This window comes from Erpetoichthys calabaricus, chromosome 2 (assembly GCF_900747795.2).
Source record: "Erpetoichthys calabaricus chromosome 2, fErpCal1.3, whole genome shotgun sequence".
Lineage (NCBI taxonomy): Eukaryota > Metazoa > Chordata > Cladistia > Polypteriformes > Polypteridae > Erpetoichthys > Erpetoichthys calabaricus.
The window spans coordinates 211,782,707-211,810,696 of record NC_041395.2 but is presented as its reverse complement, the minus strand read 5'-3'; the positions used below and the strand labels follow the sequence as shown (position 1 = coordinate 211,810,696).

The following is a 27,990-nucleotide window of genomic DNA, read 5'->3' as shown; positions in this document are numbered from 1 at the left end:
TAACATGCTGGTGGAGTTTAGGCAGAACAGTCTTTAAATTCGCTTGATTGAAGTCCCCAGCGATAATAAAAAATCCCTCAGGGTGGCGAGATTGGGAGAACATGCAAACTTCACACAGAAAACAACAGGTACAGAGATTCAAACATGGGAAACTAGAAATGTAAGGTAACAGTGCTAACCACTCTGTCTTCTCAGTATTGGAGCTACAAATATACAAGGTCAATCAATTGCAAATGAAGCAGGCAACGGTTTTTAAACTATTTGCTTATTTACAGTCACATACAGCCAAAGTATTTGTAATTTTGTGTTTCTTCTTAAAGCTACTCTGATTGACACAAGCATCCATTGTTGTGATATCTAAGACTTCATTAAAGTTTTCTCATTTATTATAGAGTATACAGTATAAGCTTATTAATAATATTGTTGTTCTTCTGCCATTTATGCTAACTAATTGCAGTCAGGCCTTGTGAGAGATTCTTGACAGTTAATTTAAATGAATTACAGGGTATAAAAACTTTTAAAAAGAAAATAGATTGTTACAATCATCATAGTTCACAGTTTCAGCTTTAATAAGTACACTTTATTTATTGGCAGGTGGGATGTTATCTTAATTTCTCACCTACACAGTTTTAATCCTGAATAATCATATTTTTCTCCTTAAAGTGCACAGCAGCACCTTGTGTGTGTTGCAGCTGTGTGACTTATTGTTTTTTAAAACAATCTTAATATATAGGTTACTCTTCTTAATATATAGGCTTATTATAACTAATACTGATGTTAGTTTTGCTATTCTAGACACAGGTATATTCAAGTTCAGCTTTGCCTCCCACCATGTCTGCAAGTTTTCATCTTAACCAGTTATTATTTTAATTGGACTTCTACTAATTAAGCAAGGAGTTTCTGTGTTTTCTTGTGTAAATCCAGAAATAATAAACTGGTAATTCTAAATTATTATTGAGTGAAGCAAGGAGTTATGTGTGTTAGACAGGGCTGAACTCATTCTTTGTATTTTGCTGTTTACTATTTTGTTCTTTTTCAATGCTAGGTTATATGAGATGTTATTTGCCAGGAAGTACACAACTGGATAACATTGAAGCAGCTGCTGCCCCATTAGTGTTCAGTGTCATTTGTACCTGTGTTTGCTCCACTCATTATTAGTTGCCAGTATTTGGATACGATGAAGAGAACAACCTCATCATAAACCTGAATTTAAAAAAATATCAAAACAGAGTTAAGCACTTATCACAAAAACTCTTGTTATAAATGTAAATCTCTACTACACTTTCTTAAATACTAAATACAAAAAAATGAGCTAATAAAACAATTCAGTTCAAGGTGAAAATAACTCACTGATTCTGAAACAGTTTGGAATAAAAACCTGCAGCCATAGAGATGTTAAGACTGAATTTGAAAACCCTTGGTGTAGACTAGTAACAAAGCAGACATCAGGACAAATAAAAAAAAAATGACAATAAAAACTTTGAATTAAAATGTAGCAAGCATTTATGTGTGCCCCATGGAGATACTTTATAGTTTTTTAATCTTGTTTTTTTATTATTTTCATCATCATTATCATCACTGATTTCCATTCAACTTTTCCAGGTCTTCTGCTTATTTAATCCATTATTTAGGTTAGATTAGATAAACTCTACTAATCTTCAGAGGAAAATCACAATAGTTACTAATGATCAAACCAGTAAGTCTAATATTGAATTAGCTGCAGTCACTTGCCCAGGTGTCTACTCCACTTGACATTAATTGTCATTACTTGAATACAAGTAAGGAAGAAAACTGCACAGAAAAATTAACATTGGGGTACTTGGGCCTTTACCCATGGGACCTGGCCGGGCACATTCTGAAGGAGCATCATGGGTCCTTCCTCCAGTGGGCCCACCACCTGCAGGAGGAGCCTTAAAGGTCTGATGCATTTTGGCTTGAGTGGTGGTTGAAAGGCTACTGAAAGTGACCTCTCTGATGTGAAATGAATCCTCGCTAGTGTGGGAGGTAGAATGGTATTATCTAGATATAGCATGGGTTTGGGAATCAGATTCCTGGAGAGGTGCTGGACTCTATTCCATTCTGTAGTTGCCCAGGGTGATGGGCGTCAGGTCAGTGTGGGCTTAATTATAGACCCCCCCGCTCAGCTCAGCATATGTACATTGGAGTTTACCTCAGTGGATAAGATGGTAGCCACCTGGGTTGGGGGGGATTTAGGGTTCTGACACTTGTCTGTGCTTAGGCTCCAATAATTGGGTTGGAGTATTCGGCCTTCTTGGAGACCAGGAGGAGGGGATTTGTGCTGGAAGTTCCTCCCGCTGGGGACTCTAATGCTCATGTGGTTAACAAGTGAGAAACCTGGAAGGGTGTGATTGGGAGGAATGGCACACACAATCTGAACCTGAGTGTTGCTTCATCATTAGACTTCTTTGCTAGTCACAGTTTGTCCATAATGAACACCACGTTCGAGTAAAAGGGTAGCTTTACTAAATAAAGTATATTACTTTTGGAAGCAAATAAAAAAGTAGTTTTGAAAAATGAAACTGGCTCTGGTTTTATTATGAACTAACACTTTCCAAAGAATAAATTAAATGACATTTGTATATGATGTGTCATTCTACAATGCACTGAATTGTTGCTGCCAGCTAGTGAGACTAACAACAAATGCTTTTCACAGCACAATAAAGGTATGGCAACAATAAATTCAAATGAACTGAATCTTGTATCTAAAAGTTATGTGCTGAAAGCAGACACATGATATAATGCACCATAAAGCAAATAGTATGAAGTAAGGATATGCATAATTCATGTTTTCATAAGCTGGATATCACACATTGAAATTTTTTGGAACTTTCTAGTTGTTGCTTAGTGACTAGTGGGTTGGCTGTTTTTTGTTTGTTTGTTTTAAATCACACCTTTCAGAGTTCTTTTAAACACGTTGTAATTTTCACCACCATATATACAGTAAGTAATGAATCCCTAACAAATATAACTTTAAAATTTAAAAATAAAACCTATTCATTGTATCAACTGAAAATATAAAAAACTAGTAATGAAAAAGAGATTTAACAAAAATACACACATTCCTAAACCACTCTACAATCTTTCCAAACAGGCAACATATTGAAAACTGCAGCTGCATAAATAAAGACACATTTAATTTAAAGTTCTGTCATGCTGTCCTGCTTACACAGAGTCCTAAACATTTGTTAAGATGATATAATATTAAGGAGTAAAGTGTAAAAAGGATCAAAACAGTATGACAAGCAGATAAATAACATTTTAAAATACTTGCTTTAATTTGAAGGAGTTTGCTTTACCTGTAATTTTAATAAGTAGTTAATTATTTCAGCTAATGAAGACAGACATTTGCAGGTTAGGTTATTATAGATAGATAGATAGATAGATATGTCCACTAATTAATGATGTCAGAGACAGGCAATATGTTACATGTTGATTAGCACACAAAAGTAAGAATTTCACTGGACTGTGTACATGTGACAATAATGACAAGTGCTTCACAGCAAAGCAGGAAAACATATTTTCCTTTACTGACCAATTTGCCATAAATCCACCACAATAACCAATCATTCATTGCACAGTTAAATTCAGTATACAGCATATTCAACTTTAATTTTTTCAGAATACTGCCAAAACTTAAGTCTATTTTATCATAGTTTTCTTTCCATTTACTCTCCATAGTCTCCATTTCCTTTATCATAGTTTTCTGTCCATTTACTTGTTTGTCCCATTTTCCATTTTCTGATCCTGCTGTATATAGCAGTGGTTTGAGGGCAATAAAAACCAAGGCGTAAAACTATACGGGATGTGTCACAACATTATGACAGGGCACATTCAGACACATCTCTATACGCACTCTTATCTGTGTTTAATGTTTAATTTAGACATGACAATCACCATAACAATACATGTCTTTAGGATAACAAGAAAAAATCACAGTCTATGATTGGGTCATTAAGTGAGATGAACCCTGTGCTGCTCTTTGAATGGAAGAAGAAGCTAAAATATAATGATTAGCAATAAATACGTTAGGTCTTAAAATATAATGATTAGCAATAAATAAGTTGAATAATGTCTGAGTGGGTCTGAAAAACAGATTCTTTATCCAAAACACTTTCTGGTGATGGTGCACTCTGAACAAGGTTATATAAATTTATGGAAAAGACAACTACCATTTACTTTAAGGTCTGTTTGTCAAATTAGTTTACACTACTATTACTTTTAGTTAAATTATCACAATGGTAATGTTCAGAAATCAATCTGATTAGGACTTACATACAAGATAATGAATTAGTCAAAGAAAGCAGAATCATTACAAAAATGTTTCAAGTACTGCAGTGCTCACTCAGTACAGTATATCATAATCCACTTAACAGCTTGTTCTCAACTTAACTTCAGGATTATTACATCATGTTTCTGTAAGAGCAAAAAGTCACACATTGTGCTAATGTGTTTCAAGCTGCCTTTGCTGAGAAGGTGCAAAAAATATCTGAAATAGACTGCAGAAAATTTAAGAGTGGGGAATACTTGACAAACACAAGAGACCTTTGTAACGGAGTCAAATGATCAACTTTCTCAAATATTTTGAGAAAGTATATTATGAGAAACTCTACTGCATAGCACTGTAATCTATAACAAAATGTGAAAAGAGGTGTTGTTGATCTATAACAGTGGCTAAGAGAACATTAAAGGGCTTATTTCAGCTTCCTCCTCACTGCAGCTTTACTCTTTCACATTCACATACCATCACCAATCTTATGGTTATTCCTGACTGCGCTGAGTTTTGAAAATTATACTTCTGCAATCATCAAGACATCTTTCTTTACCACAGTTTTGCAAGAATGTGACCCTTAATTTCATTACCTGATGCAGAAACACTCTTATACTTCTCAACTGGATTACTGCAATTTACTTTTGAATGGTCTTTCTGCGCACAGTAACAACTGACTGCAACAAGACTAAAATGCTACTCCTAGACTTCTGACACAAGCACAAGAAGCACATCTCCCCTCTATCTGCTTCAACTACACTGGCTGCCTGTAGGATATGATTATAATCAAAACTCTTTTTCTGACTTAAAAGGCTATCAATTCCAAATCCCCAGACTACCTGTTATTGTTACTGGCAGTTTGACAGTCTGATATAGAACTGAGATTTTCGGATGCCTGCCTTTTCATAATTCCAAACACCTGTTTTTCAACTTTTGATGAGCCCTCATTGAGCTTTGCATTACGCACTCTCTGGCGCTCTTTCTCTCTCTCTCCGTAGGTCTTTTGGTGTATCTCCTGCAAATGACACTTAAAGACTTACCTTTTCTCTCTTTCATTTTCAAGAACTTAACAGAAACTATGTTATATTCTCAGATAGGCAGAAAATACTTTATTGATTCTGCTTCAGCTGTCTATCAGCAACACAGAACATAACAGTATTGTGCAAAAAAGTAAAAACCAATATTTAAGCGCATAAACTAAACACACAATATACCTGTGGATATTTAATGAATAAGTGTCTCATAAGTAGTACTGTCAATATACCAATGTGTATTAAAACTGGCTCTGGTGAAGATAGGCATGATGGGAGGAGGCATAATTCTATACTTCTGTAACAAACATTCTACTGATTCTTCTATATGGCCAACTTATTTGCTCCAATATACTGTTCTGTTGTTCTTTACTTATATACTATTTATACCTAGAGCTATAACATGCACTGAAAGTGCTTGCATTTACTGTTTATGTTCTTTTTTGCTATCTAAAATATCTTGTGTTGGTGTACACTATAACTAGTACTGTAAAGAATAAATACTGATTTTAGTCTTGTTGCAGTCAGTTGTTACTGTGAGCAGAAAGACTATTCAAAAGTAAACAGTTTTGGAAGTAACACAAACTGTTCAAATAAACATAAACAAAACCCACAGCTTCTCCATATAAGCCCAACTAAGCAGGAATGTTGCCCAGACTAAATGTTGGAGTGATTTACAGACTTGCCCACTTCAAGAGTAGCCTAAAAGTACTTCCATTTTTCTGTGTCACTTTTCCAGCTGCATTGAGTATTTGCCAGTTTAGCTTTCAAACAATCCATGTCCTCATTCCCCGGTGGGCACAAACATTGTATTTTTGAAACTACATTTTTAGTGGTTCCTTTGATAAAAAAAAACTGCTTGGACAATTTTAATATTCCAAATTTAAATATAGCATATTGTTTAGTGAACAATAAACAATGATTTGGTTCTACAACTGCTGTTTAGCACCATTCCATCTATTTTGAGCAAGCATTTCCCTTTAGAAGATCAGAAAGGACAGGAGTCTATCTAGCAACATAAAGTATTTTACACAAAATGCAAACAACTCCTGCCCCGTTTTGCAGAGCACACTCAGAGTTTAGTGAGTGGAGGAGAGGCAACCCCAGCTTCCTAAGAAACCCCCCATAAACAGTAAAAGAATGTCCAAATCCCATGCATACAGTGACCAGTTAGAATTTGAAAACATTTACCTCAAGCTATAAGGTATAGGTACTAACAACTGCACATCATTAGTTTGGCTTATTAAAAATATTGCCAGTTCAATAAGGCTCACCTTTCTCCTACTCTCTATGCATGCATTTTTCTTCAGGCACCTACGAACAATATGCAAGGAATGTGGTTCTTAAGTCAGCTTTCAGCCCAGTTTGCGCTTCGTTATCCATATTCTTTAACAATTTTACACTATTATATTTTTGCATGGCAACATACTGGGTAAGCATTTCTGTCTCTCCTCTGTGAGTTTGCATGTTGTCTTTGTTTCCATTGGATTTTCAACCAAATCACAGAGGCTGAAGATAAAGTTTACTGATCTGAATTTTACCAGCAGCCTGTCCAGGGTTGGCTCTTGATTTGCACCTGTATACCATTCCAATGTCAGTGCCACCTGAGCCACTCTTGGCAGTGTGTATTTTAAACTGTCTCACTCCTGCCTGGTAAACACATGTCTAGGTATTTAAACATTCAGCAAATAATTGCTGTGCACATGACCACACACCCATTATCCGTTTGTGTTGGTAATAATATAGGCTAAATGTGAGTGTTATTCTGTAGTCACAAAGGAAAGTCTGTGTGACAAAATGCCACGACCTGGGCTATTTGAGAAGATGGTGTCCTCCTCATGGGGATGGATGAACAGTAAAACCCGCTGTTCCCAGGCGTACCATTGATTTTACATGCAATTTTACTCCTGAAAAGGCAAATACCATCCAGTGCGTTTAGTCCACTCACTCATTTTCCATACTCGCTTATATGGCCTACGTCAACAAGCACCGAGGGCACAGCAGGAACAATACCTGGTCGGGGCGCCAGTCCATCACACACACACAAATACTTGTGCCAGTTTAGCAACGCCAGTTCACCTAACCTGCATGTCTATGTGATGTTGGTGGAAACACACATAGCACTTCTGGCGGACAAGCTTTTTTTTCTTTATTTTATTCTAGCCATAAAACTCTCGTCAAGCAAAAAGAAAATCCCCACCATGCCCGCGCATGCCCAGCTAGCTCGTCCCCACGCGCTCCCACACCGTTCTTCGTGTGTGGCGTGGTTGACGTTGGAGTGTTGGTGATGAGGGGGCGGTCTCGCTACTAGCAAATCGACAGTGTGTTATTCGCCATTGGTCACTCACGCACCAATAATAGGTTTCCGCTTCATGATGCCAGCCAATCGAGACGGCTGTGTGTAGCTCACAAGCGTAGACACGTGTAGCATCGCACATGTTGTACTAGCAGTTTCAATGAGCAGCTGACAATTGCTGACAGTGGAGTGAAACAAAGACCATTTGAACTGATTAAACAGGAACTGAAGGCAGAGAGGGAGTGGAGTTCTGGTGCCGAACGGCTGCTGCTGCAACTTCATCAGGGAAGACAGGTAAGAAACGTATGCTCTAAGGTAGCCGCTCTTGTTTTATAAATTCAAGATTCCCCCGGAATTAAGTGTGGGTACGGTATTATCCACACGAGGCTATGTGAAGGAACGTAGATGAACCTGCAGCAGTTGAACCAGTTGCCATTAATATATTGAGATTTTAACACCATCCCCGTTAATGTGTTGCCTGATTATTGCTGTAGCATTTTTGAGACCTGTCATAATTTGTGAACACGTTACGTAGCTTTATTTGAAGGGATTCTTTGTTGATCTCAGTGTCCGCCTAGTCCCAAATTGCTTTCAAACTGAAGCCGTGGGTAACATTTCATGGGAGTTACCTTGTTGTCATGACGTTTAAAGGCTGTGAACGAGCGTTCTATTGCAAAATTAATACCCCCATAAATAAGTGGAAACCTGTAAAACAGTCCAGTGAATTAGCGTGTTAACTTAATAAAAGTGATTTTCTTTTCTGGACATGAGGATAGAGATGTAACCGGTGTGTGCATTTCTTCGGATTGTTATGCATCACCAGTAAAGGGTAAACCGTTTCTACTGTCTTAAGGTTGATGTCTCAGCAGTTTCTTTAAACAGTTGCCTTACGGCCCTTTTTTTATTAGTAACCCCGTATAGTATGTCTTTGTTTTAAAGCGCCCCTCGTTGATCAATATACTTGCATTTTTTTTGTATGTGTAACTAAAAAAATGAATTTCTTGACCACGCTCTCTCTCTCTCTCTGTATATGTATATATATATATATATATACACACACACACACACAGCCTACACTGAACAGGGAGTCCTGCGTGGACCAACCCTAAACAGAATACTACACGTGTCTCACAAGATAAAATAGTCAATTGGCTCTGTTAGCATATATTTTAAAATAGTTATATACTAACAGAGCCAGTTTTTTATTTTATCTTGTGAGACACGTGTAGCTTCCTGTTCAGGGTTGGTCCATGCAAGACACTGTTCTGTCAGTACTGACATCAAATGTCGGTGATGAAGACTGGAATGAGTTGTAACCTTCTCCACTTCAATAGCACAGTATCTCAAGGGTAAACTATAAAATAAATATACACTGACCGATGTTGTAGCCTATAAGAGTTATTGATTTGTTTTGCTGCGTGGTCCCTGAGTCGGTTTAAAGGAAAAGTACTATTTCCTGGCATCTTCAAATTAAGCCCCTAAACAAAACGTATAAACAAGTAGAGAAAAACGTACAGTACAGCATTGAATGTAATTTACATAACTAGCTTTTTATAGTAAACCTGAAGAGAGAATGATCTTGAATTAACAGGACGATTAATATCTGCTGACAAGTCATACAGAGTTGCTACTGACTCCAAAACTGGAGCATTAAAGACTGGAGACAATACTGAGTCTAACCTTTTCAATGTGATCTCCTTCCCGTCTTCAAAGCCCAAATTTCACCATCGATATTTGATAACGTACAGTATAATTTGTATTTATTCAGGCGTATCAAACAAAACTCTCCGTAATCCGAAATGTATTCGAATTCTGTTTAATTGAAGGCAGTCAGATAGCAGTGTAAAATTCAGTATATGCTCTAATTCGAGATCAAACTAAATGGTTAATACAAAGAGACAAAAGAAGGCACCATAACATTAAGTCACAATCTTAACATATAGTAATATACCCATATTCCAATATTTAAATCTACTTTTTTCCCCCAAAACCTTTTTGGAAAAGTAGCAGAACATCCGCTCATGACACCAGTGGGTGGTGGTAGCACAAGGTTCTTACTCAGGTTTTGACTTCTGTTCGAGAAGGATACATATGGGTAGCAATGATAAGGGATTTTCGGTCGTTCATTTTCCGATCCCGGAGTCTGAGCCTTCGTCGCAGCATCGGGTTTATGGTTCGAACCAGCCCAACGAAAACGGCAGGTGTTTGAGTGGGCCATTACTAATAACGCAACACAGATAACGATACTGGGTCTACCAGCCTGTACGTCTTTGCGATGGTTTATGTAAACACATTGTTAAAACTTATACGAGTAGTGATACAGATTCTGAAAAGTGATTAATGTATTATACATCACGGAGGTGCGGCGAGCCAAAGCCCAAGCAGGCAGCATTAGGCAAAAGGCAGGAACCACCCAAGGGTTCATACACCTATTCTCCGATGACCTACGTCGGACAGTTTAGGTTATAGCGACATGTATTTGGACAGTGGGGATAAAATCTGAGCACTTAGAGCCAACAAACGCGAAGACAAAGATTATTAGCAAATCCCTCAAGACGAAAGTCGAACCGGGCTTCACGTTTAGAGGTGGCAAATCATTCCGTTGTGATTTTTCAAGAATGCTAAATATAAAAGATTGTGCTTCGTGGAAAAAAAGGTTTGTGGGTTCGTTTAAATATCTTGAAAGTACCTTAGAATCACTAAAGCTTTTTGGTTAGCAGCAAGCGGTAATTTAAAGGGAAGTGCTTTAGCATTTAGCGTCATTGTCGACGCTGTAAATTCCATTAAACGCCGCTTGAAGTTACGTATCACACTATAAGTATTTTTTTTTTTTTTTTGCTGTAAAGATAAGCGCCAGTAAATAGCGTAATTAAAGACATGTCCAGGCTGTATAGTATCACTTGCTCACCTGTGGCGAAGAAAAGGTTTTCATCGTGGGTGGCCGACCCGCACCACCTTTTACGCAACGGCTTAAATGTGACTTATAAAGAATCAGAGTCGCAGTTGTGATACAACGACCCACTGTCACGTTATTTTTAAAAATCATAAATATAACAAAACAAAATTCCATTTTTTTAAATATATACTTAAGAAATCGTCTAACATTCCATTCTTTCCTGATTATTTTGATCTGAGTTTTTGTTTCATATTTACGAGTCAAATTTTGACACGGATGTTTTTTACTGGTTCATATTTTTAAACATAACTTATACTGGCTTACGTTTGGTTAAAGCGACGAATTACCGGTTACAAGGTGCAAGGGCACGTTTTGGCTATAGTGCTGTCGTCAGAGGTATTGAGGGTTTGTTGCGTTTCAGCTTGCTTCTCCTTTTTTGCATTTTCTTAATTATTGTGATAGCAGTAAGGCCAAATTATTTGATATAGCTGTTAAGTAGACACAATCTTAAGAATTGTGGCCACCAGGCTTAATTTGTACGAAAGAAAGGTCTCAGCTGGAACTGGGCAGAATTTAGTTTTTTATGTGGTAATATACTTTAGACTAAACGTTTGACATATTTTATACAGTACAACTTCTAGTAATCTACATGAAGTTTTACGGGTTCACACATTGCTGAATTCTTTTGACAAAGTGTGTTTTTGACAATGGGAACAATACATGGTTTGTATTTTCATCAGTGGGTAGTATTAATTATAATTGTTTATATATCACATTTCATACAACTGAATGCTGTTTATCTCATGTAATTTAAAAAAATTACTATGAATACAACATATGTTACAATACATTATATCTTACTCTCGGTCTCTTATCTCTCACAAATATACAGTATATATATAAATATAATGCCTTAGAATCATTCGTTTATTATTTTCACAGTAGCAATGGTCAAGTGGTAATGGCATGGAGGAAAAAGAAAATAAACTTACGAAGACTCACAGTGTTCAGTAGTTCTGGAATGCAAGGTTTGTTTGACCTAAGCGAGGTGACTCTCCTGCTCCTCCGTAAGATTGCTGTGAGACTTGAAACATTCAGTTTCCAACCTGTGAGAGATTATGGTTCCAACCTGTGAGAGATTATCCTTGCAAACAATTAGTGGCATTATTATTTATATCCGATAACAGCATGCATTTTACTGTACAAAACGAGACATGTAGCAGTGTGTTACAACCAAAAAGAAAGTGGATGTGTTAACTCTGCTCTGCAAAGGACCTGTGCCACATTTAAGGCCGGTTCTTGATTTTTGCTCTAGACCTTCCCTTTCACTCTTGAAGTTACTCCTATCAGAAATAACTACTGCCAATCTTCTCCACCCAGTTCACCCTACCTACTCTCTCTTCCTCACTTCTCTGCCTTACTCTCCATTGCTTTGGAAGAAAATGATGTAAAACATGGGGATAGATAATAATAATAATAATTCATTACATTTATATAGCGCTTTTCTCAGTACTCAAAGCGCTATCCACACAGGGAGGAACCGGGAAGCAAACCCACAATCTTCCACAGTCTCCTTACTGCAAAGCATCAGCACTACCATAGATGGAGACAGATCTGCTGTGGCGACCAATAAATAGGAATAGCCGAAAGAAGAAGACTGACAGAATAGGCACCAGCTTCCTCTAGCTCTGCAACAGAAAATGCGGATTCAAAAAAGTGAATATATGAATATATTAAATCAGCTACTTAAGCTCAGGATTTAAAACACAGGGAGATGTCTTTGCTTCCTCAATTTCCATAAAATATGAATAATAGTAAATTGCTATATTAAAAGTTCAATTTAGATAGAAAAAAAAATGTCTATCATATATGGAAAATATCCACTACCACCCATTTTCATAACTACTGAATCCTGTTCAGGGCCATAAAGTCTTAAGCATGCTAGCCAGGGATCACCTCTAGATAAGGTGGTAGGTCGATTGTAGTGCACTCTCTTGCAGATATCCATACAAACTCATGAGGGGCCTCTGTAGATGAGTTAATTAATCTGATACACACATTTTTTTGGAAGTGCAAAATAACTGGAGTACTCAGAGAAAAAAAAATACACATTCAAAAAGAAAGCATGTAAAGTAGATAGAGATAGATAGATACTTTATTAATCCCAAGGGGAAATTCACAAGTACTGTACATACAACCCAAGAGTGGGTCAGAATTTGGACCTAGGACTCCAGAGCTTTGAAATAGCGGAACTAAATACTGCTGAGATGTATAAAATGAGCCAGCAGTAAAGCCTAGTGATTAAGACGTTTGCATGTAAGTTACAGGCTGCCAGTTCAATCTCTTCTGCTTACTCTTTTTATTAACCTGAGAAAGTAGGATGACATTCCAGTGTTTACATTGTAGAAATGTAGAAACTATTATGTTTACACCCTCTCCAGAATCGCTTTATGCCTTGCTCACTGATGCTGTTGGGATGTGTCTTGAATCCATGGGACTCTTAAATGGGAAAAAAAGGATCAGAAAATAGTATAAATGGTGTAAAAAGGCAGAACAAAATAGGTACATGAGTAGACCTGAGAATTACACGATTAAATAGAAGAAACCTGATGTATAAGAAAAGCATTATATGCAAGAGCATGCTCCTAATTTGAAATATGTTCAAAGTATCTATAGCAGGGTGACCTGCATAAATTTTAAAAATTCCAGTAAGTTTTCCAACAATTAAATAATATACACAGTATGTCATATAAAACTTTCTTTCTTAAAAAATACACCTAAAGCAGATCAATTGATGACAGCTACAACAGCCAGGACTCAATATGCTGTAGTATTTGTATAAATACAGACAGTAATTATAGTCTACTAAAACTTTATCCATCCACTTTTTTTGAAGAAACTTTTTACATTGTAAGGTCACAGAGTGCCTAGGGCCTGTTTTGACAGCATCAAGTATAGAGTCCACCTTAAACAGGGTATTTAGTCTTTTTTTGGACATGCTCACACTTTCTTCATATCAGTCTATCATTTAGTCATCATTTAAGCTGAGAAGTTTTCTAAACCTAATGCAACTAATTTCAATCAAAAATAAAATTTGAAATAGGAAAGCAATTGAAAATGAGCAAATACACAATAATAATCTTAAACGTTTTATAAATACACTCCAGATTTACTAACTTGAAAATTTATGAATGCCTTTATATGCTACAGTATATGCACTTGTAAAATATGTGTTGCATTGTATTTTGTGTCTTATTGTTTAGGGTTAAATTGAACAGTTTTTAGTAATTGGTTTGTGTATACTATTTCAATTGTCAGTAATTTGATAAATTAGACTGAAGTTTGTGTGTGACCAACTAGCACATGTGGTGGGCAAACACTGAGACAATATGTGCATCTACTTTTTCATATCAGTACTTAGAATTCAAGGTGGACACTATTGTTGTTATATTATATAGGTAAGTTGTTTGAATTTGACTGTCTGTACAGTTCTCTTCATCTGTCTAATGAGAATGGCGCTCCAGAAGAATAAATAGAAGACTGGTAAACCCCCATATTATAAAAGAGACAATTTTCACATATGCAGAAAAAGTGCATGGCATGCATAAACAAAAGGAATATCATGAAGAGGTACATTTGCCATTCTGTAAATTGCTCAATAAATTTATTAAACACAGGTCTGTGGTAAGTTATTCTTTGTTCATTTTGAAGTGGCAGTTGCATTCTTGCTTTCAAAGCCAACTCTGCAAATTCACGGCTCTTCCAGTCTCCGTGTCACGATTCACCCGTGTGGGCGTCTAATTTCCATTTTCATGGAAAGACATTCCGCTGTTCTGAGGCTTCATGCCAGTTTGAAATAAAAGAGTGCAGAACTGTTCTCTTTACATGTTGGAATAACCATTTCTAGCATTTATGCTACACTACATAAGTCTTTTGTATAATTTGGCTTTGTCATGACTTAATCATCTATGAAGGTCTTTTTCGTTTACTAATCTTTTTTTGATTATTCTCAAAAGCATGAGAGAAAGTGCATGTGTGTGCGTATGTATATATGTGTATATGTGTGCATCTGCTTGCTTACTTAGATCTCGCGTGACTTCCCTGCCTAATTTTCCAGTCTGTTGAGCTTTTTGAAAATCCACAGAGATCCCAGCTTGACTGAAGTGCATCTTAGCAGGGGGGCACACTGGAGTAACTAACTAGCAAAGGACTGGCACTTTAGTGTAGTGCAGAATTCTCCTTCATCTCACTCACACACACACACACTGCCTTAAATCTGCTGGGTTACATAGAAGACACACTTTCTGAATAGTATATTTCTGAATGCTTTTTCTATTTTATTTTACTGCCTTGGTGCAATCTGCCTTGTATTGTATTAAAGGGAAATGGATGAGGGTTCTCAAATCCTTCTGGTCCCTCTGCAGTGGATAATTATGAATGTGACTTCAATTTTTCAGCCTTGCATTCTAACATTTCTATTATGGTTTGTGATGGAGCTGGAGTTTATACTCACAGCTTTGTACATATGACTACAGTCAGCCCGGATGGGGCGCCAGTCAAAAAAACTGCATTGTGCTTCAGTATAGTCACCAGTTAACATCTGGAGCATGTCTTTGGAACACAGTTGGAAGTTAAACAAAAAATGGATCCAATTCATTAGCCACTTTCTGACCCAAGTTTCATTTAAATTACAAAGCTACGGTAGCCAGAGCCTATCCTGGCAGTTTTCAGATAAAGTCAGTATGTAATTTCCAATGCAACAGACACCATACCACACCCAAACTTGTTAACGCAGGACTATTGTAGGGCCCATTAATGTAAAACAAGGATGAGAAAGTAAATGTGAGTATGTGGAGAACACCCAAGAGTTCCTAGGGAAAAAGTGCAAAATTTAACAGGTAGGCATTGGTATGGGAATTGAGACAGTAACACTAAGGTTTCATTCACACTGTAGCTAAAAGTGACTTGGTTGCAAGTTTTGGCACAAATCTCTCTTTTTTTACATTTTTTAGCAATTTAATTTCAATATCAATAAAATCAAATACATCAGGCAAATGCAGTAAAATATCAACTGTATGATGGATACTGTACTGCTTCACATGGATTTCAGTCCAGGATGTCTGTGAATTTGTCATTTCATGATGGCTAGGAAGAGAAATAGAAATTGAGAAAGCAGACATTGCTTTGCATGCAGCGATCATGCCAATATCTTTATACTCTAACCTGTGCACACTAGAGGAGCCAAGATTGGTGGGAGCAAAATGTGATGGTTTGAATGCAAGAAAATGGTTTAACAATTTCAGAATAATAAGGGAGATGTTTAACTGACTTTGACTGTTTGCGAGACTCCCTCATAAAATATGCATGTGAGGTGTGTCATTTCTCTTCAGAGAATGCGTACTGTAGTGATTGGGCAGTATTAGCTTGCGACAGTTATCCCAAATTGTTCTTTTCCTTTTTATTAATTGGCTGACACCTTTGTTCAAGGTAGCTTACAACACCTGAGGTACACTTAGTTAATTGCTTTTGTTTTTCCAATTGGAGCATAGCAGGTCAAATAACTTGCTCAGTGTCACACAGTGTCAGCAGTAGGAATTGAACCCACAACCTCAGGATTTGAGGTCCAAACCGTAGCCACTATGCCACACTGCCAGTTCTTACCAAGTTTGCCATCTTGCTTTCTTTCCATTGGTATGTTGTATTGATACATCGGTGTAGTTCATCTTTTCAACATAAAGGTATAATGATGGTTGCATAAACTTTGAAGTTAACAAGTTTCCAAAAATTAGAATTCAAACACAGGTCACATTCAAGTCCTCTGTTTCTGCAATTGAATTTTTTTGCCACATACGAAAGTGGTCTAAATCTGATTTGAGAAAAAAATCATATTCCATTAATTTTTTTTTGGTCCACAATTCTCTAAAAAGATTGAGCTGCAGTTTGAACATAGCCTACATTTTGTGCCACTATGCAGTCTTCAGATTGGTGCATGTTTCCAGAGACTAATGTTCTACAATTGTAAAATACAGGTATACTTTTTCAATTGCACTTTTAATCCTATGCTGCACAGTTAAAGATTGCATTCTTAAAGTGTTATACATAATAAGCAAGCTTAGTGTGTGATATCATTGTGTCTTGTTATTGCTGCATTAAGTAGCCCTTGAGTAACTGCTTGGATTGCAAACATTAAGCCATAGGCGTTAAAGTATGGGCTAAAGACTCTAGTAGAAAAAAAGAATTTGCTTAAGCACCTCCCATATTTTCTCTGACCACTTCTGGCCTCTCTTCCTCCCAGTACATGAACTGTTGGCAACACTATCTCTAAGATCATAATGCTGGGAAGGGCCTTTACACCCCAACCCGTGGCTATTTATGCGGTGACTTTTGGCACCTCTGAATTAGATCTAGGACAAAGCTGCACCACATTTAAATTAGGCTGATCAAAGTAGAGCACCATCTAGTGGCTCTCAACATTTTCTGCAACCACACAGATGTCTGTCTATAATACATAGCAGGGCTGAACGCATAGCATAAAGCTGTGTGCCCCCAATTTTAAACCTTACAGTAGCTATGGCCAACTACAGGTGATGAACTAGTGTTAGCCAAGAATTAATATATTAATGGACAAAACTAAAACAGTATAATACATCTAGGGATAAGTGAGAACAAGGGAACTGCTTAAGATGTACACATTAATTTATTTATTTTTTTTCCTAGAGTCGCAGCCATGGAGTCTTCCAGAAGCACATCATCGCTTGGCTCACTGGATAGCTTCCTCTACAGTGATGGGGATTCAGCAGAGGAAGATTTAGATGTGTTTCTTCCTAACAGTGAGGAGGTTTCTCCTAAGGAGGACTCTCGGACAGCTGCCCCATTCCAAGGGGAAGCCAGAACTGTGAGGGCTAAACCTACAGATGGTGCCAAGCCTCAGGCCTCTCCTTTAAGACTATCATATTTGTGGAGACAACGGGAAGACAAGCTCACAGAGATGGGATGCAGAGAAAAGGGAAAAGATAAGATTTATTCCAGTACTTCCCATGTCAGCTCAAGTGGCTGTGGCCTGAAAAGACCCTGGAAGCTAGAGGAGAAACATATGAATAGTGCAGGGGCAAAACACTGCTGCACAGAAGGAGATCTGCTTTTCACTCAAAAGGTTTGTAACAGTAAATGTGACATAAAGATATTATTGAGAATAGCAAAGAAAAAGGGTCAGTGTTTTTTCTTGCCAAGCCAATAGGAACAGGTGAGGCAGATGACTGAGCTGCCGTTTTGTCTTTCCAGCTACTCCCAAATTGGGAACATCTGCAGAACTGCTGGTGCCATATGAGATGGCTATTATAATGGCTTTCTTTTGCTTCTAGATCATAGCAAAAAAAGGAAATGAGTAAAGGAGGTTTCGGGGTGGGGGGGGCGCTACCCATTCATCCACTTAAACTTGCTTAATACACATTTTAGTGTTGCACAGTCATACAAAACTGAGCCAACCAGTTGTCATTTGAACATTTGTAGCACATCTTTGATATGTGAGAGGGAAACCAGAGCACTCAAAGAAAATGTACTAAAAGGCACAGACAATTTTCAAACTGTGCACACAGTGACCAGGAAGAAATCTGAACTAAGTCTCCTGGGGTTGTGAGGCGGCAGCACTAACCGTTGCACCAAGTCATCTCTTCCAAATATGCACCCTTTAAATAGCTTCTTTAATGACCTGCCTCTCTGTTTTGCTTTCTTACTATATTTCAGTTTAACTGTTTAGCAGATCCTTTTTTACAGTGACTTGAATACCACAAATGAATGAAGGCAAATGAAAGATGAACAGTATAATATCAAACTAAACGATTCATAAGAGCCTCATTTTACAATTATAAATGTAATACTGTTTAGTTTGTCCATCATGGTCTGCTTTTAAAACTGTGTGGATTGAAAAGAATGTAAGCACTCAAATCTGACAATTCTGTTGATGTCTTGGCAGTGCAAAGAACTTCAGGGTTTCATTCGGCCACTGCTGGAACTGCTAAATGGAATTAAGACCGGACGCTATGACAAAGGTAGGTTGCTTAGAGCAAAAACGCATATGAGGGGTTCCACTCAGCATAAAGCTTCTGTTCTGATGAGATGCATGAGTTATTACGTCTTTAAATTATTAAAACAGTAGCACTGTTGTTTCTCCCATACATTTACTGAGGTCAGAGAGAATACTGTTTTTCTAGTGAGGCAATTACGTTGCAGGATGGAGTTTTACATTCTGTTTAAAGTTTGTTTTTGATAAGATGGAGTAGCCAAAGGTAAGCTTCAAGAGGGAATCTGTCTATATGCTAGATCCACTTCATAGGCAGTGAAACTGAGCTCAATATGGGCCATTCGTACACTTAAAAACAAAGTGGTGTGGTCATTTTAGGAGGATAGCACTCTGTGTACCACACAGTAAACACAATGATTTGCGTCTTTCTCCTTATGTGTGGAGGATGTTTTAATTTTAATATGGAGTTCAGAAGGGCCAGACTCTCTGCATTTGGTGCTGAGGTAGCCGAGAGACATCCTAAAAAAGAGCTTTTTACATTTTCCATCCACTCTACCAACATGCAATAGGATTTTGTTAAAACCTTGGTTATTGCTCCTTGACTGAGGTGAATGCCAGAAACTGGAGCAAATGGCAAATATATCCCATCCGCACAATAGTGTAGTGAAGGTTCTTTTCCTGTTTTTTTTTAGTACTTTTATGTAAATGGGACCAGACATCTGAAAGCATCCATCCATTTATAGAGTAGTTAAAAAGCTTAAACTTATTCATGGTAATGGGTCAGAGCTGGGTGCAAAACAAGAAAAATCCCTAGACATACTTCTCACTTACACACACGAACACCTACTCATTCAGGACAATTTATAGTTACTATTTAACTTAAAGTACATGTTTCTAGTATCTAGGAGGAACACTGAAGTTCCCAGAGAACATGCAAGTTCCTCACAGACTGTGCTTGTGGTAGGATTTGCACTTAAAACTCAGAAGCTATGAACCAACAGAGCTACAGATGAAGGAAATTCAAGTTTAAAATACTTCACTAGCTTTACATGGGCAATGTGGTGTAGTTTTTAGTTGGGTTCACATATGTTAGGTTTTATTTAAGTCTGCATTGGTGGTCTATATTTGTATCTAAAGGTGAAAAGAACAAGAAAGGTAATTCATTTGGAGGTGACCCCTGTGCTTTTCATTGGGAAAAAAAAAAAAAAAACTCACTTTTTTTACCTGACCCTGGTTATATGGTTAGTGGACTGTTGATAGGTTTCCTTGTAGGATTTTTTGTTCTTTATTTCACCTTATACAATTTCTTGTATTAGGAATTTTCCGCATACCTCTTGGAGCGCAGGGTCAGCCATTGTACAGCGCCCCTGGAGCAATTACAGGTTAAGGGTCTTGCTCAAGGGCCCAGCAGAGTAGAATCTCTTTTGGCAGTGACGGAGATTCGAACCGGCAACCTTCTGGATACCAGCACAGATCCTTAGCCTCAGAGCCACCACTCCACCCTTTGTCACCTGCTTGAAGATCCCACTTTGCTTGTGCTAACTGATTTGACAGTAATGCCTGAATTTCCCTGTTTTTGCTTTTTATATTTTTCTAAATCATGCTGTCTGAGTCGAGACACGTGCTTTGATAGGAAATAGAGATAATACACTCTGTGTCTGAGCCACAGTGTGAACAGTAGACAAGTACGCCTCCTCATTCAACATGCCACTTCAGCTTGTAGTAAACTAGGATGGGCATCCATGACGCCGGGGGTGGGGGGGGGGTTCATAAAGCGTGTGTATGAGTGTGTGCATCTGAGGAGGTGGGGCATGTCTCAGAGCAAAGAAAGAGGGATGATCAGTGAGGGTGGGGGTTGGGGGTTGACTACATGTGAAGGGGGGGAAGGGATGTGTCTACAGGGAATGAATCTTCAGGATTAATTTATCCTCAGTCTGTTCACTGAAGCTTAAAATGCAGCTATGCTCTTTTTTTTACCTCATTTTCAATATGTAGTCATTAGTCTGAAAAGAAAAAAGCAAGTACAACATAACAGTACACAGACTCTTTTGAACACCAGGAAATATAAATCATTACTGTTTACATAAATTTGTCAAAAAATAAAGCATTCTCTGTCAATATTCATTTAAATAAAATGAAAGCTAGAAACCTTAAAATACAGGACAGAAAGTGAGAGTCCTACAAATAAGGAGTGTGTACTAAATTTCAAGCTATGCACATTTTTGTACATAATAATGTAAAGACCCTGTTGAGGTGTGACAGAAAGAGGAATGGAATTAGCCTGTTTATACTGATTGCTGGTAAATGGCCCCAAAAAAGACATTTTGGCATCTTCAGTGCTGCTTCCACCATGCTACTCCCATCTGAATTCTCCTTTTGACAGCTCCGCCTCACTTTCCTCAGCCGGGGTCAGAGGCAACCTGTATGCCACACTATCCCACAGCTTTGTGAGCCAAGCCAAAGCCACACATCCAGGCTGATGGGCTTTAGCACCCGGGACTCATGATCAAAGTGCTCTCTAAGTGCTATGTCTGTTTCCCTCTTTAAACACTCAACTCTCCCACAGGACCCAGTCGGTCACTACACTGCTCTCTTCTTTTAGGCCCTAGTGCCAAGGGTAAGTATTAAATCCATCCGTCATGACATTCAAGTGGTGCATTTCGGTCTGGTCTTCCCTGCACAAAGCAAGCCATTGTTTGCATAATCAAGGGATCCACCAGCATCAGTGCTAAACCAGTCCTCGGTCTTAGATAGATAGATAAATAGATAGATAGATATATACTTTATTAATCCCAACGGGAAATTCACATAGTTGTAAAAGTAAGTGTGTCCAGTGAACAAATCCACATAAAATAAAGTGATAGGAGTGATCAATAAATAAAAATAGAAAAATAAAAGTAGAAAAGTACACATACACATTCAGTCATACACGGAGCTGCTGAAAAGGCTGCCACTCTCGGCGGCGCCGGATGTATATTGGGGTCATTAGTCTGTTCTTTTCTCAACTGCTGACACCAGTATGTGGCCAGTCGCTGATGAGATACCCTAAAAATGACCGCTGGCAGCTTCAGAGCCATTTCAGCCGTGCTGCTCAGGTCTTTAGTAGCAACATGGGCTCCCAGCTGTTTTGTCCATTCAAAACAGTTGCCCAGTACCACGTCTTTCCACTCACCTGGGGTCGAAGGAGACCATTATGCCATGCTACCCCCCCCCCAGCATGGTGAACTGACCAAAGTCCAGGGTCCACATCTCAGGCTTGCCAATTTCCACACATCTGAGACAAATGAACAAAATGCTCTCTAATGCTCTTTTTTGTGTCTTCACCTCAAAAAAAAAAAATCCCACCTGCCCACAGGGTTGCTTTATAGCTGGCTTCCTGAGGAGCCTGGACTGAGAGGTTACCTACAGTATATAGGATATTGGATGTAAGCAAGGACCCTACAAAGTTAACATAAAAATATAGAGACATTTTTTTTGTCCTGAGAGATGGGGGCTAATGTGTATCTGTAAAAGCAACAGTTCATATTTTTGGATTTCAGATGTCAGATATATGTTTGATCCATCTAGATATATAACTATATAAATTTTAATATTGGCAGGTCTGAGCAGCTTCCAACAGAGTGTAGCAATGGACCGGATTCAAAGGATTGTAGGAGTCCTACAGAAGCCTGCAATGGGGTAAGCACTGCATTTTCTAATTGTTTAGTCCAAGTTCATACGTCTCCAGTGGCATTGCCTTCTGCATGTATAGAATTAACTCCTAGTACATAGCCACTGGATTCTTGTGTGTAGTGTTTTAATAGCCTTTTATTGTATTTAAAAGTAAAATACAGAATGTAGGATATAAAGGACTGATTTGAAAAGATGTAAACAAGCTGTTTGAGTTGTGGAGTGCAGTATTTACTTAAGTAGTGAAAATATATAATTTGGCTTGGTCTGTGCAATCACTGGGCTGAGAGCAAACCTGGACAAAAACTGGTGCAAACTCATTGTTTTTCCATGGGAAAAATCTGTGAGGCATGCTGGACTTATCTTATTACAGTAATGAAAATGGACACTCTGTTAGCACCGTTGATCCAAGACCATGACATGTACAGACTTGAAAATTTTTGTAACGGGGAACAAGAGATGTTCTGTGTGTTATTTCATGGACAGTGTCCAGCCAATCTGTTTTGATTTGTCAGCATCATACCATTTATGGGTATGGACCATGCAAATCCATTCCAAGGACTTGAATTACATTAAACTTTCCCTCAATGATCAATGAAAGTTTTTGTGGATACAGTTGAAAATGGGGGTGGGGATGAACTTATTTGAGTTGGAGTAATTGTGTTTGCAGGTAGATATTAGCTAGCAATAAAGAGTCTGCCAAGGAATTTTATTATTGCAGTTGTTATGGATTGTGACAAAGTATTGTATGAATAGTCTGGTGTCACCACATTTTGGCCACACTATTTGGTAACACTTTAGTTTAGGTACTGCTAAAATGCATTTATTACTAATCTACTGTTGTGTAATAAGACTTCTAACAAAGGCTTCTTTTGGTGACACAAAGCATTAGTAAACAAGCTATTCAACTCGGTGCAGTGTGGCCTTTAGATATACTGGTAAAATTACTTGCTGTCTGAATATGAAGGATTTACAGGTTGTATTTTGAAGTATGTGGTAACAAGAGAAATATGTCTCACTTAACAAACTTTTGACCGTTTCAAAGTGAAACTATTTTAGTAGGTCATGTTGAACAAATGAATAACCATTAATCCTTGGTAAGTGTCATTAAAACCAAAAGAAGTATTTGTTAAGGTCTTGTTTCTTAAGTGGGGCGGCAAGGTGGCGCAGTGGTAGCACTGCTGCCTCCCAGTAAGGAGACCTGGGTTCGCTTCCCGGGTCCTCCCTGCGTGGAGTTTACATGTTCTCCCTGTGTCTGTGTGGGTTTCCTCCAGGATATCCGGTTTCCTCCCACAGTCCAAAGACATGCAGGTTAAACCCCATGCCCGGGGTTTGTTCCTGCCTAGCGCCCTGTGCTGGCTGGGATTAGCTTCAGAGACCCCTGTGACCCTGTTTTAGAATATAGTGGGTTGGAAAATGACTGACTGACTGACATACGTTAGATTGCATTGGCGATCCTAAATTGTCCCTAGTGTGTGCTTGGTGTGTGTGTGTGTGTGTGTGTGTGTGCGCCCTGTGGTGGGCTGGCATCCTGCCCGGAATTTGCGCCCTGTGTTGGCTGGGATTGGCTCCGGCAGACCCCTGTGTTCGGATATAGTGGGTTGGATAATGGATGGATGGATATTTCTTAAGTGAAAATGCAATTGTAATGTAAGGTTTTTGCATTTTTGCAGTACCCAATCTAAAATGTTACCCACTAACTTTGAAGAATATGGTACCTTGTGACTAAACAGCCAATTAGTATGTCTGTACACATTGTTATTGAAAGTTTATTATTATCATTAACTAAAAAAATAAATAAATGAAATGGTACACTTTTTTTCCTTTTTTTTTTTTTTTTAATACATCATCATTATTTGTTCCAGGGAACGTTACCTTGGAATACTATTGCAAGTTGAAATGATGTTGAAGTTATGGTTCCCTCACATCTCTACCACACCCACCTCTAAAACAGAGGAAGGCCAGCAGTGTACACCATCAAAGGTAATTGAAGTCATACTTCTAAGAGATTATTTATGGATTTCAACTTAATTGGATTGCGAGTATTATCAACAGTACCTTTAATGCCCATACCAAGTTGCAGTACCTAGTTGCAACTACCTTGCCACCCTCCATCATCAAACCTACTTAATTCAGTTCAAGAATGCAGGGGCTGGAGTCTGCCATAGCATCATAATACAAAAGGTAAAAACCAGATCTGGATATGTTGCAAGAGCATCTCAGAACACACTCAAGCATACATCATCAGTCATTCCCACAGAACCACCAAATGATAACATATCTTACACGTCTTTGGAAGGAAACCAGAGCACCTAGAGAAAAAGCCCACTTGTACAAACGGTTTTATGTGCAAATCCCATTTGAACCTAGGACTCTGGAGCTGTAACAGCTTTATCACTATGCTGCCCAGTGTAACAGCCTTTAGAAATGAATCAAAACTTAATTTTTTTTATCAGCATATGTCTGCTCTTGTGTACTCCATCCCAAGTGCTAAGCACATGCAGTACAATCAAGTTGTGTGCAGAGTCCTGCATTTTCTGACTTAATGCTTTGGGGCATGAGATGTGTTTTTATTGGTATGGCTGGTACTGAGACTGGTATTGTGCACAAATTGGGATGAAACTTTTGGAAAACGGCAAGACCAGACTAAAAAAATCAACTGTCTAACCACCAGTTTAATAGCAGAAGAGAGCGGGTCTGAGACTATAATTTTAGTGTGTGGGTTTAAGAAAGCTAGGAGTGTGGTTGATTCAGTGTAAGAGTATGATGAAACATTTAGGAAGTAGGCTGGAGTGATGTTAAGCTTGTGCTTTGTAGTAATGTAGTCTTGGTCCTTTTACAGAGTTGCTGTAAGTATTACAATAATGAGAAAAAATGAGTATTGTAAAGATGATGTTTGAAAAATTATTATCCTAGGAATTCTAGGAATTAGGATGTGTTGTCATATTAGCTACCCTAGCCTGTTAATGTCTTTAGCTTTTAAACCTCATTGTAATAATTGTGAAGTTGTATACTAAAAGAAAAGAATGGTATATTTTTTCATAGTCCTATTTTTTTTTCTTTTCTTTCTTTGTGCTCAGCAACCTCGGATTATCTCTTCAAAGTTTAAAAGCACTGAGGTGACTAGCAGCATTCAGCCTCCAAACTATCAACATGAAAGCATGATCAGGACCAGAGAAAGAAACCGCACTGCCAATGCAATGGAAAGACATTACCTGCCACACCACACATGCCAGTGGTCTGCACTGAGTTTGACTTGGGTTCATGTAAGACCTATCTGCACTCCACCACAACTACAGTCAGCTTTGGGCCATTCAGGAGGTACTCCCAGAACTCCTCATGCTTTGAACCAAGGAGCTTCCATCAATACATCAAGCCTAGAAGCCACTCAGGACAGCTCGGTTTCATCTACTACACCATTTCACGACCCTGCCTATCTGGTCAAAGAGACCACTCTTCCTGCCGCAATCATTAATGGCTCTGGACCAGCCCGGTGCCAAAGTGTGCCCCTTGTTGTGGAAGCAGTGGGCACTACCAAGAGAACACTTGCAGAATGTCAGAACCTTTCTGTGTCTTTACCTATGCTGTTGCCACCATCTTCCATTCCTGGCTCAAATCTACTGCACTGCCACAAGCAGGACTTAACTGTGCACCCAGTGCTGCAAACACTACACAGAACTGATGAGTCCTGACCTTGGTTTATTTTTTGTTCTTCAGGGTAGTGTTATAGAGACTAGACACTGCACTAGCATTTACACGATTGATGAAACATTTCACCCTTTTCACAAAGCTGGCTGAGCACACAAAAAATATTTCATAGAAAACATGAAAACTCTTAAAACTTCCACAAATTTGTCTGTTTTATATATAGACAGATTTTTGAGTGTAAGGTAAAATTTGAAAATGTTTCCTTCAATTCAAAACTTCTATTTGGTTAATGATTATATATAACACAGTTTTATATTTTAATTGTGTTATGTATGTATTTCATATTCTAAACATTTACTTTTCTCTTGACAGGAGAAGGTAAAATACAAGATAAATTATAAAGCGTTAATTGTACATATTATTCCTGCATCTACAAAAATGCAGTCTTGTTTTAGACTCTGTCTTTCTCCTGTTCAGGAAATAGATTAAGTAAAGAGAAGTTGTCATCACAATAGGGGAAATAATTGTTGCGTGGCTGCTTTAGGTTTTTTCTTCTGTAAGAAATACTAAAGAGTTACAGCAGGAAGGAAGGGCCAGTCCCTGCTTAGCAGAAAGGGATCAGCTCTGTTGTGTACAACTTCAGGGCAGCTTCTTTTTTTCCCCAAGTCGAGGTCATTTTGGTTAATATTCCAATAACCCTACTTATATTCTTTTTATTACTTTAAGGGAAATATATACTTTTTCTTTTGGACACAATAGAAAAAGTGAGAGAAGGATACCTTCCAAACCCTTAGTCCGCATTCCAGAGGGTGCTTCATGACAAATTGGATTGCACACTCTATATATTTACATTTAATGCTAGCCTCTCTTGCATATTGGCATATTTTTTTTGTCTCTCAAGCCTAATGGGATCTTCCTAAGGGTATGCCAACCTCAAATTACTAGTGTAGTAGGGATTGGGCCATCTTCTGAATATACTTATAAGGAACCCCACAATTCCCTCATAGGAAAAACAACAGCAATTTGGGGCAACAGAAAGATGGCACCGCGGGGCAAATGTTGCTGCAGGCAAGTACAGACCCTCTGCCTCCCCAGGAGTATCCTTGCTTTGGCCTAGATTTTCATATACTAGATAAGGCGATTCTTTCCATGTCAGCTTTGAGAATAATGCGGTTTCTTAGTAGATCACTCCTTGCGTTCCACAGCCTTTTTGGCTTGCATTGCCTTCAAGAAGTTCACTGTTTGTTTTTTCAATCATCTTATGCCTTGCAAACTTCAGTGCCCAATAACATACAGATCAGCTGACCTGCTGTTCTTAGACCAATCACCAGCGACCTTTGAATGGTTGTCTGTCTTGTGTGGACAGAGCCTGTGGTGTTTCATTCGAGGAAGGGAGCAGCCCATTTTGCTCACTGCTTGTATACTCCATTTTGTAGTAGATATCTGTCTGGTTTAGTCTGCCTTCAGTGCTTTCCTTATGTTTAATTGTGTGTGTGTGTTTTTTTTTTTTATGATTTATTTTCTTGAACTGCTGTATGTATTGTGAGTACCACAGTCTTTCGCACCTTGGTAATTAACCTTCCCCAGGATGCTAGTTTCATAATAAGGAGTTCCAAGTCTGCCTTACCTATTCCCTAAATCACGCACGGTTTGTTGCACATGTCACCAAAAATGAATCTGGGATTTAATGTTAATAAACTCTGAAAGAAATTGATTAGTCATGTTTTTTTTCTAATCACTACTAATACAACAGGTAATTGAAATATCAAAATGCTGAACCCTAACTGATGACAGCAGGCACTTAAACCCAGATGTTAAAATGCCAAGGAGACCTCAAATCTATCACAAATAATATTTATTGAGCAAGTGAAGAAGTAGAAGTCAAAGCAGTTATGGGATGTTTTGTCATGTTTGGGTCCTTTAGTGACCCAATTATTCCATTTATATTTTTTATTATGCAGCCCTCAATAAATATCTCAAATCACATACTCTTACAACACTGTCAAGTACTGTACATCAGCACTTCACCCTTTTCTTTTTACATTATATGACACCCTGCAGCCTGACAGAGTGAAGGAACATGCAGACATTGTGTCCATACTACAAAGAGTGAGTATTGGCAAACCGTATAACCTGATAATG

At 38.2% G+C, this 27,990-nt stretch overlaps 1 protein-coding gene across 1 annotated transcript; it reads left to right on the top strand.

Annotated features, from left to right (window-relative positions):
• The first annotated feature begins 7,733 nt into the window (after nt 1-7,733).
• On the top strand, nt 7,734-27,562 carry LOC114642979 (circadian-associated transcriptional repressor). Its single transcript, XM_028791707.2, has 6 exons — nt 7,734-7,909; nt 17,229-17,664; nt 18,484-18,559; nt 22,131-22,209; nt 24,066-24,183; nt 25,281-27,562. The coding sequence occupies exons 2-6, from the start codon at nt 17,239-17,241 to the stop codon at nt 25,890-25,892; spliced, it is 1,311 nt and encodes a 436-aa protein (XP_028647540.1). The 5' UTR covers nt 7,734-7,909; nt 17,229-17,238; the 3' UTR covers nt 25,893-27,562.
• Nucleotides 27,563-27,990: the final 428 nt, after the last annotated feature.